Here is a 13,992-nt window from a genome sequence, read left to right on the forward strand (position 1 = left end):
TCTAAAAAAAAGACGTCATCTTTAAAGAGTGAAGGCCATCTCTGCCAAGCTGGGAGGACCGTTGGAGCAGCCAAGAACACAGAGAGACCATTACCTGGTGGCGGTGGCTTGCTCTCCCACTCTGCATTCTCCATCATCTGCTTGGCTATTCTTTCAGCATGGCATTGCTCTCGCTTCTGCTGGACTAGCTGCTGAAGCTCTGTCTTACAAGTTGTGATCCGTATTTGGTAGGTGGATGGTAAAATGGTGCTGCTTGGAACCTGTATTGTTGTCTTCCTAGTTTGGACAGCCGATGCTTCAGGAGCCTGTAAATCACACACAAACACTTAAGTCATGCCTGAGATACTGAAAAATTCTAGAAACCTTAATGTAGTTATTCCTATAAATAAATTACTCCTGCCCAGTAATGGCATGATGTCGGGAAAAAGCAAGGCAAGTCTCCAGGGGTAGACCCCTCCCCAATCTCCTCTCCCCCCCTCCCCCAGCAACATCCTTATGGAAAAATGGCTACCCAGGGTGGGCAGGAATGGATGGTTACCATCAGAACCGTGGGAAGAAACACCCACATCAACATCATCACAAAATCTCAGAAGTGGAGTCGGGACGGACATCAATAGTAAACCTCTCTATGATGATCACTTGAAAATTGTGATAAGTAATAACATAAGAGATCAACTGAGCGATCCCTAAGTACAACAAATACAACAACTAAACCAGTTCTTTACATATATTAGTACAAGGGATTTGCAAATAAGAAACTCTATCAATGCCTTTCTGTGTCACTGAGGGTAAGCAATTTGCCTTGGATCCCGCAGCTAGGATGGAGCAGAGTTAGGATCCGAATCAAGTCTTTCCTCATTGACTTTCTCTCCATGAATCCATCTTCTGACCCCTCAGAAAGTAGGGCCTATGCCCATGCACACCCCTCGGGTCCTCTTCCCTTCTATCTCGACACTCTTTCTTAAAGAGCTTGTCTGTTGGGGGCAGCTGGGTGGCTCAGTGGACTGAGAGTCAGACCCAGAGCAGGGAGGTTCAAATCTGGCCTCAGATACTTCCCAGCTGTGTGACCCTGAGCAAGTCACTTAACCCCCATTGCCTAGTCTTTACTGTTCTTCTGCCTTAGAACCAATATACAGTATTGATTCTAAGACAGAAGGTGACAGTTAAAAGACAAAAGAGCTTATCTGTTAGCATGAATTCAAGAATTTTCTCTATATAGATGATGCCTTAATCTATATATACCTCCTAAACCCCAGTCATACATTGTTTTTTTCATAAATTTTTATTTTTTGTTTTTCTATCACCTTTCTCCCAGAATTCCTCTCCCTAACCCTTATCAAATAGCCCATCTCTAAAAAAGAGAAGAAAACAATTCAGCAAAACTGATCAATATATTAAGAAAAATCTGGCATTATTCATGATGTCTGACACCCACAGATCTTGACTTCTGCATAAGTAGAGGAAAAGGTGTCTTTCTACAGCTCTTCTTTGGGGTCAATACTGTGCTTTTTCATTTCAAAACATTCAGTTCCCTTTTTTGTTGTCTTTGTTCTTCCCATTTATACTGTTGTCACCACTGTGTTCAGAGTGTACAAAGCTGCCAAGAGGCTCTTTCAGGCGTGCAGATGGACTGAGGCTACTGTATTGCTCGGTTCCCAATGACCTACCAGCGCCTTCCCCTGGCACTGCAGGTGCTCTGTGCCCACTCATAATCACTTTGGGCACCCAGTGACCTTCTTAGCTTGATACTGGCTCAGAAGACTAAGAAGGGGAAAATTCTAATATGTTATGAAAAACGCACGTGTGCTTTCACCGTACCTGGGGAGAGGACGACAGGGTTATTCCAAGGCCAGCCGAAGGCTCGGAGCGAAGAGGTTTGCCTGTCTGAATGGCCTCCTGGTCACTCGGTGGTCCGTGCCCTTTAGGGAGGGCTTGAGGGATGGGCGCTGGCTCCAGGGACCCAAACATGCTCTTCCATTCTTCATTTACATTTGAATCCTGTTTTACATGTTTCCTGGCTATGGAAACATATCCCAGAACTGTTACAGCGTGCAAATGGAGATTTAAAAGCACATACGCTCTGAAATCATTCTACAACACTGACTTCTATGACAATATGCTCTGCTCAGCCAAAGGCTGGTAAACGATGGCTTCAAGAACCCAGCTTATTAAACCATACAACTTCCTGTTAATATCTTCTTAGGAACCTCGAAATGACTTAGAAACGGACTCATTATCTCCCAGCAGGTGCCCAGGAGGACCAGGCAGAATGGCCATGGAGACATCTGCAGTGCCCAGTGCCAATCAGGGCCCAGCTGGAATCAGCCCTCGGGATGAGGACAGGATGTTAGTCTAGTCTGCACGTGATGATGCTTTTCTTCTTCTTCTCATCCTCCCAAAGCTAGCAGAGCCTCAAGAACCTACCTTACCAGAGCAGACATCAGTTGCCTTTTCAGAAAAAAACAGATTCTTTTTTAAATGTCACAATTCTAAATCACTGGATCAAGGTCCAGGCAGTCTTTTTTTTTAATTTTTTAATTTGTTTTAAACCCTTACCTTCCATCTTGGAATCAATACTGTGTATTAGTTCCAAGGAAGAATGGTAAGGGCTAGGCTATGGGGGGTTAAGTGACTTGCCCAGGGTCATCCAGCTAGGAAGTGTCCGAGGCCAGATTGGAACCCAGGACCTCCCATCTCTGGGCCTGGATTTTTATCCACTGAGCCACCCAGTGGCCCCTGGCAGTCTTTATCATCAAAAAAAGCAACTTGCAGGAGGGATGAAAATCTATCTCCACAGAGATCCCTTCTGACAGCAGATAGAAATGAAGGGGTTTTTTTTGTTCTTTTTTTGTTTTTTTTTAAAATAGTAAGTAATACAGTGTATTGGAAAAAGTACTGGACTGGACTCAGGAGATGGACTCTGGATCCTACTTCAGCAAAGTCAGGAATCAAAGTGGTCAAACCTCTATGTAACTGTCTATAAAATGGAGAAAGAGTGTTGTGTCTTATGGCTATGTTCTCCAACCTCAACATTCCATCTTCTGTCTCCACAAAAAGGCTGTCTCTCTCCATGCCTGGAAAGAGTTCTCCCTCATTTCTGTCTCTTGGAATTCTTAGCTTCCATCAAAGTTTCATTCCAGTCCACTCTCCTATGTAAAACCTATTCCAGTCTCTTGAGGGGTTAGGAGCCTGCTTTCTCCTCACTCAAGTCATCTTGGTTTGTTTCTTTTCACTTTTAATCTACCAACAGACTGAAAGAAAGCCAGATAGATACAGACAGACAGATGATAGCTATGGTCATAAACTGATAGATTTTAGATAGATGAAAAGACAGACACAAACAGATAGAGACAAAGACAGATTTAAGTAGAATGAAAACTCCACTAGAAAAGGCATCTCCTTTTTGACCGTCTCTTCAGTACCTTACTAGTCCTATAACTTGGACATAGCAGGCTGTTAACAAATGCTTGCTGAATTGAGCACAATAGAAGCTGGAACTTTTACCTCCTTTTACATCAACTATTTATTGACCTTGAGTGTTTTTCATTGTACTTACACATGAGGAAACTGCTTCCTGATCACACAAACCCATTATTTTCTCAGTCATGTTATATGGTAGCAGAGTTTCTGAAATATCAAAACTGCAGGCCACCCAAAGGCAATAGAGAAATGCATTTCTGAGTGTCCATGAAACCTTAAGAGACACAAAGGAATGTATCCAACACAGTGGCTAAGTCATCTGGAGAATATTTAGGTGGGAATTTAAACAAGAATCTCAAAGGATAAGAAGGTACAGACACAGATGGGTGGTGATCTATACCAGCAGAGAGAACACACATTCTGAAGAAACTGAAGATCCATACAAGTACTGGGCTGGAGCAGTATTCAGAGAATGAGAAATAATCCATACTATGAAGTAAACAACCAAATAATCAAATTATCTCTCTTTCTGTGGGCATTAACTTTCTTAAGAATTCATAAGTGGCTTTTACTGAAACTAGTTCTATAATTTTTATTGACAATGATTAATTTTAATTATTATCTTAATATTAAACTATGTATTGTGAACAGAAAAGGGCACTAACCTCGTTTGTCATCCGGCTCCTGCTTGGTTTTAACAAGATCAACTTGCCTCCCAGTGATGCCAAGAGCAGACAAATCAATGACTCCTTTCTGACTGCTATCATGAAGGTGACTCTGATCCACTATATTGGCCTTGGCTTTATTGGATTTCATCATGAAGTCCTTCAGGGCTAAAAGCTTGTCTTCTTCTTCCTCAGTCATTCCCTTCAATGAAAAAAGAACATTGATTTAAGGTGTTTTCATAAGAACCAACATCTATGGAGCAGGAGCCCCTCCACCCAATGGGACAAATCACATCAGGACAAGAACATCAGTAAGATATCAAAAAATGTACATGTCAGCTCAGTTTTTCTAAACAAAGTAACTCAGGTTTTTTTCTGAATTGTTCTGAGATGAGTTAAAGACAGAAGCAAACTAGTTGCTGATTCTGTTTTATTTTCTTGAGAAAACCAACATAGTCAAACAAATTAAATTACACCCAGTGCACGTGTTTGCTCTTTCCTGAGTAATAAAATTGTATAAAAATTAAATTTAATTCAACAAACTTTGTCTAGTGTGTTTAAGACAGGGTGGTAGGATCTTTAAGAGAAAGAGAGAAAATTCTGAATATCTGGAGTGGAGATAAACATTCCCCGCTCCCCACCTCCCCCATAATATTCACTAGGTAGAAGAAAGGCAGTCTCTGTTCAGTGGACCTCTGATTTCAATATACAACAATAAACCACAAAGCTGAACAAAATCAATATTTCTGTGCTCTAGTGATGATTGTGTGGCCTCACCTTTGCTTCAATATGACTCTGACATCATTCTATCTCAGAACCACTGATACATAGTTTTTAATTTGCCAAAGTGAGACTACATTCTTTTACTTAAAGGAGCCAAAACATCTCAGTCTATATAATTCCCATGAAATTTAAATTTTATAAGCTTATAATTTTTCTGATAATATAATTTTAAAATATAATCTTTATAATATCCTATAATTTTACAATTCTCATGAAAAATAAAAACCACAAAGTTAATGCCTCTAAGATGATCAATAACAAAGGATTAACCAGTTTAAAAACTTCTACTGTATCAAATGGCCACAGAGCTCACATGATAAACCCAGAGGAACCTTGGAATGAATGAATGATTGCCTGGGACAATAGTTTTATATAAACAACAATATGCTTCTGGCTTCTTTTACTACAAAAAGAGCATGACCCCATATTAAAAGTAGACATATTTATAGCTGCAATGAATCCTATTTTTTCTGCACGTTCCATGTTTTAAATGGCAAAAAGGGAGACTGTGCTACTGGCCGTCACTCAAAAACATTAAAACAGCCACTTCTATTTCTTTTTATTGTACCTTTCTCCAAGGAACTCATAGAATGTAGCACAAATTCACAAAATTCCCTCTTATGTATTAGGAAAATATGCATTTCCTTATCTTCAAAGATAATGGGAAAAATAAGGACCCAAAGGCTCAAATCACCTTCCTAAGGAGAGAGGAAGAACAAAACGTGGGCCTCTAATCTCATTCTAAACCCCACTCTGTAGGCTTTAAGAGATTATTTCTCTTATGCTTTGTAAGAGGCAATTTTTTTTTTAATTAGGGAAGAGTAACACCTAACAACAATAATATATCTGGGGGAAAACTGCTACTTATTATAACATGTGAATGTCAGTGCCACACACACACGCTGTGAATGAAGGGTCTCACATGTGCTCAACAAAAATACAATTGTTTTGTAGTCGGCTATTACTAAAATGTCCATGCCCTCAGCATAAGCCTGTAATATTTGATTGACTACTTAATTCCCATTCCCAAGTTAAATGATGTTCCAAGTAATCTACTATTGCTATTTCAGAACAGAAGAGAAATAGCTTAAAGGTTATCTTTAAGAGGACAAGGGAACAACTAAGAAAATTCTAGAGCACATACAATTTTGAAGTAAACTGTCTCTTCTTTTTAGTTCAATTTTCTTAAGCCTAGGAACAAAATGTTCAAATAGAAGCACAAGCCTGTATCTTTAACTAAATCTATATCTCTTCATCAGAACAATTGAGCAAACATCTTAGCTGGCCAATTTCTTCAGAAAAACCAAAGTCAACTTCTACCCGTTTCTCTCTTCTGTGAAGGCACGTTCTCAGCTTGATATTCTGAGTGAATGTGATATAACTGGCAGAATTGAATCCAGATCCCACTGGCAATGGAAGAGTGTGTTGGGCTGAGCCCACGAGGTCAAAGGGCTAGAACCACCTGAGGACAGGGGTGTTAAACTAAAAATGCCAAGGCCATGTTTTGTAAAGAACATTCGAATCTTTCTAAAGAACAAAAAATGTATGTAAAAATTTGAGATGTCTAACCTCAAAAGCAAGACTTGCCCTTTAAATCAAAAAGGGAATGAGAGCGAGGACAAAAGTATTTCTTTACACTTGACACAACCCAAGCAGGAAGGTACTACTGGAAGCCCATCGTTCAAGTTCTGTCCAGAAGGACACTACGGAAAATGAGCCCCTGTTGAATATCCACAGAATCGACAACCTCCAACTTTTAAAAAGGTGTTATTGGTCATTTGAAATGAATAATGGAAGGTTCCAAGACTAGCTCCCATGAGCACACTTAACCCAAGACTGCTAGACTTTGGGGTTTTTGATATATTTATACAAGGGGAAAGGGAGAGGTAATGGATGTTTTCCAGACCTCGTAGTGCCCCGCCAGAGCAGGGCCTCAATCCAAAGGAAGAAGGAAGAGACCAGGAGAGGTGAAGGCAGAGAAGAAGCTCATCTGGGGTTTCATTCAGGGAAGAACAACATGCCTTAGACCTTCCCCCTTTCCACGTGCAGGCTTAATTCTTTCTTCCTAGGTTTTCTTCTTGTCTCCCTTATAGGATTAAATCTATTTCTGAGGCCAATAGAAATGACTGGTTAGTCTACACCAGCCTGCCTTGCCTGCCTTTTGCCCTTTTTTCTGCAGTCTGATGTGATTAATTGAATAAGCAGCAGATAAAATGTAGAGGGCAGCTAGGCCCTCCATCCTCCATTGGGTCAATGGATAGAGAACCAGGTCTAGAGATTGGAAGTCCTGGATTCAAATTTGGCCTCAGACAATTCCTAGCTGTGTGACCCTGGGCAAGTCACTTAACCCTATACCTAGCCCTTATTACTTCTGCCTTGGAACCAATATGCAATACTGATTCTAAGATGAAAGGTAAGGGATTTTTTGTTACAGTGATGGGGTTTTTTTTGGTGAAAATGTTTTATTTTGTGTTCTTTTAAATGGGAATTTCAGCAATAAAACCTGGATGAAACTAAGTAATGTTGGATAACTGAGAGGATTTTGTGCCCTGTTTTATAGGACCATATAATATGAAGCCTGTTTATCCTTGTGATCAATATGTGCCAAAGTGGAAAACAGAATTAATGTAGAAATAGACAATGAGAAAGCAAAAGAAAAAATTAATTACTTTGTCCCTAACTCAATATGATTCCACCATCACTTAATCAACAAACTAGTGAGACACTTCCCTCTTCCTGAGAGGAAAGGAAGGGGTGCAGGGAACTGCTTCTGGAGATCAGTCAATCAGATGTGCTTGATGGGTTTTTCTTTGTTACAAAGGAGGGCTCAATAAAGGTGTGGCTAAACATCAACAAATGATTATGGTATAAAAATAAGTCATTAAGGACACATAAATGAGGCAGATGATACAGTTAAATTTGTGCTCATGAATGCTAATTTTCAGATGGTAATAACACCTGTGAGAGCAATTTCTTCAAAAGCTGTGCGATAGCAGGGTCCTCTGGTGGTGGGCAGTCAGGGAGAGAGCCATTCCGTTTCTTCTGCCGCATCTGCAGATGTCTGAAAAGACTAGTGATATCTTTGGACCTCAAGGCATAATCAAAGATGGAGCGGCTCACTGGCTCTTGAAGAACACTGAGGAGAACAATTTCTTTATCAATCTGCAATGGATAAAAAGAAAAATCATCAACCTAGAACAGGACAGAGTAAAAGGCAAGCCAAACCATGGTTCAAAAAGACTTTCTTTTAGGTAAAGCATGGAGCTGTTTCATTCCTAAATAAAGTCTGTTGTTCCCTATTTAATGTTCAGGGAGAAATGAAGGCCAGTCTTCAATGGCTGAGTAGAGTTCCTGCTAATGCTTCTTCAGTATTCATAATCATAATCATTCTTTCCAAGAAAATGATATCTTTAATGAACACACATAAGAGATGAAAACTAAATGGCAGCTAATAAGTATCTTTTACTTAGACACTCTCATAAGCTACTGCTCTATCTTATCCAGATGATATCAAAATAGCACATGACTTCCTGGTCTTAAAAATACCTGAATTCTGAAGGAAGGGGGCCTAGCAGTACCAGATATTAAACTATACTATAAAGCAGCAGTCATCAAAACAATATGGTACTGGCTAAGAGATAGAAAGGAGGATCAGTGGAACAGACTTGGGGTAAATGACATTAGCAAGACAGTGTATGATAAACCCAAAGAGCCCTACTTTTGGGACAAAAATCCACTCTTTGACAAAAACTGCTGGGAAATTTGGAAAACAATATGGGAGAGATTAGGTTTAGATCAACATCTCACACCCTACACCAAGATAAATTCAGAATGGGTGAATGACTTGAATATAAAGAGGGAAACTATAAATAAGTTAAGTGAATACAGAATAGTATTCTTGTCAGATCTCTGGGAAAGGAAAGATTTTAAAACCAAGCAAGAGTTAGAGAAAATTACAAAAATGTAAATTAAATGGTTTTGATTATATTAAACTAAAAAGCTTTTAGCTTTTGTACAAACAAAAACAATGCAGCCAAAACCAGAAGGGAAACAAATTGGGAAAAAATCTTTATAACGAAAAACTCTGACAGGGGTCTAATTACTCAAATATACAAGGAGTTAAATCAATTGTATAAAAAAATCAAGCCATTCCCCAATTAATAAATGGGCAAGAGACATGAATAGGCAATTTTCAGGTAAAGAAATCAAAAGTATCAATAAGCACATGAGAAAGTGTTCTAAATCTCTAATAGTCAGAGAAATACAAATCAAAACAACTCTGAGGTATCACCTCACACCTAGCAGATTGGCTAAAATGAAAGAAGGGGAGAGTAATGAATGTTGGAGGGGATGTGGCAAAATTGGGACATTAATGCATTGCTGGTGGAGTTGTGAACTGATCCAACCATTCTGGCTGGCAATTTGGAATCATGCTCAAAGGGCTATAAAAGAATGCCTGCCCTTTGATCCAGCCATACCATTGCTGGGTTTGTACCCCAAAGAGATCATAGATAAACAGACTTGTACGAAAATATTTATAGCTGAGCTTTTTGTGGTGGCAAAAAACTGGAAAATGAGGGTATGTCCTTCAATTGGAGAATGGCTGAACAAACTGTGGTATATGCTGGTGATGGAATACTATTATGCTCAAAGGAATAATAAACTGGAAGAATTCCATGTGAACTGGAAAGACCTCCAGGAATTAATGCAGAGCGAAAGGAGCAGAGCCAGAAGAACATTGTACACAGAGACTGATATACTGTGGTAAAATCAAATGTAATGGACTTCTGTACCAGCAGCAATGCAATGACACAAGACAGCTCTGAGGGATTTATGGTAAAGATGCTGCCCACATTCAGAGGAAGGACTGCAGGAGAGGAAACATATAAGAAAAACAACTGCTTGAACACATGGGTTGAGGCGGATATGATTGGGGATGTAGACTCGAAACTACCACACCAATGCAACCATCAACAATTTGGAAATGGGTCTTGATCAATGACACATGACAAAACCAGTGGAAATGTGCATCGGCCATGGGTGGGGGGAGTGCGGGGGGCGAAGGGGAAAGTAGGAGCATGAATCATGTAACCATGTTAAAAATGAATATTAATAAATGGTTAAAAAAAAGGAAAAAAATACCTGAATTCTGGCAATGTATCACCTAAGTATGCAGAGATGATGATCAATCTACCAGAAAAAGAGCTACATCCTAGGCTATCCTCAGTCAGTGCCTTCCGAAATGGAAGGAAATCTTTGGGTTCAGTTAAAGTATTTAATCTGTCAAATTAAACTAATCACATGTGAATTGAACCTGCCTCACTAAAGTCACGCTGACTCCTCATACTCCTCTTACACATTTAAATGTTGCTAAGAACCATAAACAATTGAAAATAAAAGCAAAGAAAGCTTTTCTTGGAAGAGAAAGTGAGTTGAAGGTGTTGACTTCTAACAAATCATACATATGTCAGATTCATCCCACACTAAACTTTCGCTGAAATCATTTCAAATTTACTGGCCAGCTAGTCCTTAATTTCCTCAGAAGAAATTCTCTACAACCATGATGCATGACTGGATAATTCAATGATTTGCAATCAATAAACAGAGAGAAGACACAAGTGAAGCAGAACGATTATAAAGACAATCATTTCATAGCTCTCTAAGTTTAAGATCAGATAGCATTCAGCCCAATTTCCAATACACTTCAAGAAAAGCTTCATAGACGCAAGAACACCCTGTTTTTTCATATTTTTCTCAAAGTAGTCACTTATATTGTTGACTGTTGAATTTTTTTATCTCTTTTTTCATTTAAAAACAACATTTTTTGTTTCATGGGATGGCTCTCTGGGAAGGGGAAAAGGGAGCAAAACAGTGAGAAACTCAAGCAATGTAAAAATAAATGACTGATAAAAAAATTTTAAGACCTCTTTACTCCTGTTTATTGTGCCCATATTCTTCCATGTAAAAATGTTTCTGCAGAAAAGTATTCACAGGGTAGAGCAACTGCAGTTCTAAAAAGCATGACGTTTCCTAGGAATGGACAAATCTACTGGGACAAATTGATAGTTGAAGGAACAGCCAGACTCTCAGTTTCCAAAGGATACCCGTTCCAGAGGTGGTTTTATTCCAATAAAAAGAAAGCTAGATTGGGAGGAAATCCACAGGGGTATATGTGCATTTCCAAATGGAGGACATGGCTTTAAATGGCGAGAACAGGTCATCTCATGATCACTTAGCAGCACCTCATGACTGCCTGAAGCTGCCTACAACATTCCATTGCGCTTAGGAATATGTTTTGAAAACTGGCTACTTAACTGGATGATGGTCCCAGGCTGGGTGAATGGTTCTTGTATATATGAAACAAAGACTTAAAATTTAGCAAGTGCTAAAATTTTGATGCCTCATTGGACCAAGAGACAATATAAGCACAGCCAGTATTCCAACACACTAAACTCTGTTTTGGCGATTTTATTTTTTAATACAATTTTTTTATTTTCCACTCCAAATTATCTGCCCCCACCAACTCTCCCACCCACTGGGAAGGCAAGAAATACAAAACTCATTACAAATAGTATAGTCATGCAACTAAATGTCCACATTAACCATGTTCAAAAAAAATTTAAAAAGAAGTACATTTCAATCTGCAATAAGTCCATCATTTCTCTACAAGGAGGTGATAATACATGTCATCATGAGTCCGTTAGAATTGTGGTTGGTCACTGTATTGATCAGAATTCCTAAGTCTTTCAAAGTTGATTATCTTTACAATACTGCTGTTATAATGTGTCTTCTTTTACAACATGACAAAAATGTAAATATGTATTGTAACACATGTACAACCTATATCATAATGTTTTCTGTCTTGGGGAGGGAGGAAGAAAATATGGTTCACAAAATGTCAGAAAAATTATTTAAAATCGTACCAACATTTATCTGGAAAAAAATTTTAAATGCAGGTAATATAAAAACAAAAGATATCAATAAAATTATTATTTGAAAAAAATTGTCCTAGATCATTTGTATGGTTGAAAGTAGCTAATCATTCTATAATATTGCTGTTACCGTGTACAGTGTTTTCCTGGTTCTGCTTATTTCACTCTGCATCAGTTCACATAGGTCTTTCCAGCACTTTCTAAAATCATCCTATTGATCATTTCTTACAGCACAATAGTATTCCATCACCATCATATACCACAATTTGTTTGGCTATTCCTTAGTTGATGGTCATCCCCTCAGTTTCCAATTCTATGCCACCACAAAAAGGGCTGCTATAAATATTTTTGTATAAATAGGTCCTTTCCCCTGAATTCCCCCTCAATTCCGAGGCACTTATGACAAAAAATGCTATCCACCTCCAGAGAAAGAACTGTTGGAGTTGGAATGAAGATCATAGCATACTGTTTTTCAAATTCATTTATTTATGTTTTTATTTGGGGGTTTTGGTTTTATATGAGTATTCTCTTATAATAATGAACAATATGGAAAACAGGTTTTGCATGATAATATATGTATAACTCAGATCAAATTGCTTGCCATTTTCAGAAAAGGGGAGACAATTTTGATCTTACAACTTCAGAAAACTTAAGTGGAAAATTGTTATTACATGTAATTGCTAAAATAAAATACCTAAAAAAAAAAAAGAAGAAAAAATACAATATTGTTGTTACTCTATAAACTATTTTCCTAGTTCTTCTTGCTCACATCACTCTGTATCAGATCAGATCATACAAATCTTCCTCAGTTTTTCTGAAACCATCCTCTATATAATTTCTTATAGCACTAGATAGCATTCCATTACATTTATATACAATAAGTTGTTTAACCTTTCCCAAATGGGTCAATTCTTTGCTAACACAAAAAAAGCAACTATAAATACTTTTGTACATACAGATTTCCTTTCCTTCTTTCTTGATCTCTTAGGAGATTTGGTAATGGAATTGCTGGGTTAAAGCAGTTTATTTTAGCTTTGGGGGCAAAGTTCTAAGTTTTTTTTCCTGAAAAGCTGGTCTAGTTCACAGCTCCACCAATAGTGTATTTGTGTAACTGTTTTCTTTCAGCCTCTCCCAACATTTGTTGTTTTCCTTTTCAGTCAGCCACTCTGATGGGTATGAGGTGATATCTCAAAGTTATTTTAATTTTTACTTCTCTAATTATTAGTGATTTGGAGCATTTTTTAATCTATTGATGACTTGGGTTTCTTCATCTGAAAAAAAAAGGCTCTCTTGCAAATTTTACTCCATTTTCTTAATGTCTTGGAAATAAGACATTATTTTTCTTTATCAGAGAGATTTGCTACAAAGATTTGTTTTCCAGTTTCTTGCTTTTCTTCTAATTTTAGCTGGACTTGTTTTGTTTATAATGTTACATAATCAAAATTAGCTAAAAACCTTTCTATCTCATTTATTCATAAACTCTTCCTCTGGCTCTAACAGGTAATTTCTTCCAGGCTTCACTAATCTGCCTATCGTATGATTATGCCTAGATCATGTATCTTAATATGAGCTTATCTTGGTGTGCAGTGTGATAAACTGATTTATGCTTAGATTCTGCCAGACTACATTTGAATTTTTTAAACAGTTTTTTTTAAATAGTGAGTACTTGATTCAACAGCTGCAATCTTTCAATTTATCAAATTCTAGGTTATTGTCCTACTTATTTCCACATATTGTGTATACCTAATCTGTGTTAATAATTACTATCATCATCATCATCATCATCATCATTATTATTATTATTATTATTATTATTATTTCACTCTATTTCTTCCCCAGAATGAAATTGTTTGAATGATTTCAGTTTTAAAATGTAGTTTAAGATTTGGTATTGTTACACTCCCTTCTCATTTCTCCCCATGGATCCCTTTCATATTCTTGATGTTTGGATCAAATGAATTTTGTTATTTTTTCTAGTACTATAAAGCAATTTTGGTAATTTAATTGGTACAGCACTAAAAAAATTAAGTTAGGTACCATTGTCATTTTTATTATTTTATTATATTGGCTTAGCCTACCTATCAGCAACTACTATTTTTCCAATTATTTGGATCTATTATATTATATTATATATATATATAATTTAGATCTATTATGAGAAAGCTTTGTAATTATGTTCACATAATTCTTAT

At 37.6% G+C, this 13,992-nt stretch overlaps 1 protein-coding gene across 1 annotated transcript in view; it reads right to left on the reverse strand.

Moving 5' to 3' along the window:
* Window positions 1-13,992, reverse strand: part of PIK3R4 (phosphoinositide-3-kinase regulatory subunit 4) — a 65,145-nt gene that overhangs the window by 21,361 nt on the left and 29,792 nt on the right. Inside the window, exons 8-11 of the mRNA XM_044679878.1 lie at window positions 7,827-8,030; window positions 4,086-4,287; window positions 1,819-2,018; window positions 95-305 (exon numbers count right to left, since the gene is read on the reverse strand). Of these exons, the coding sequence (XP_044535813.1) occupies window positions 95-305; window positions 1,819-2,018; window positions 4,086-4,287; window positions 7,827-8,030 (817 nt within the window). The remainder of the gene's footprint in view (window positions 1-94; window positions 306-1,818; window positions 2,019-4,085; window positions 4,288-7,826; window positions 8,031-13,992) is intronic.

Source organism: Gracilinanus agilis, chromosome 5 (assembly GCF_016433145.1).
Source record: "Gracilinanus agilis isolate LMUSP501 chromosome 5, AgileGrace, whole genome shotgun sequence".
Classification (NCBI taxonomy): Eukaryota; Metazoa; Chordata; class Mammalia; order Didelphimorphia; family Didelphidae; genus Gracilinanus; species Gracilinanus agilis.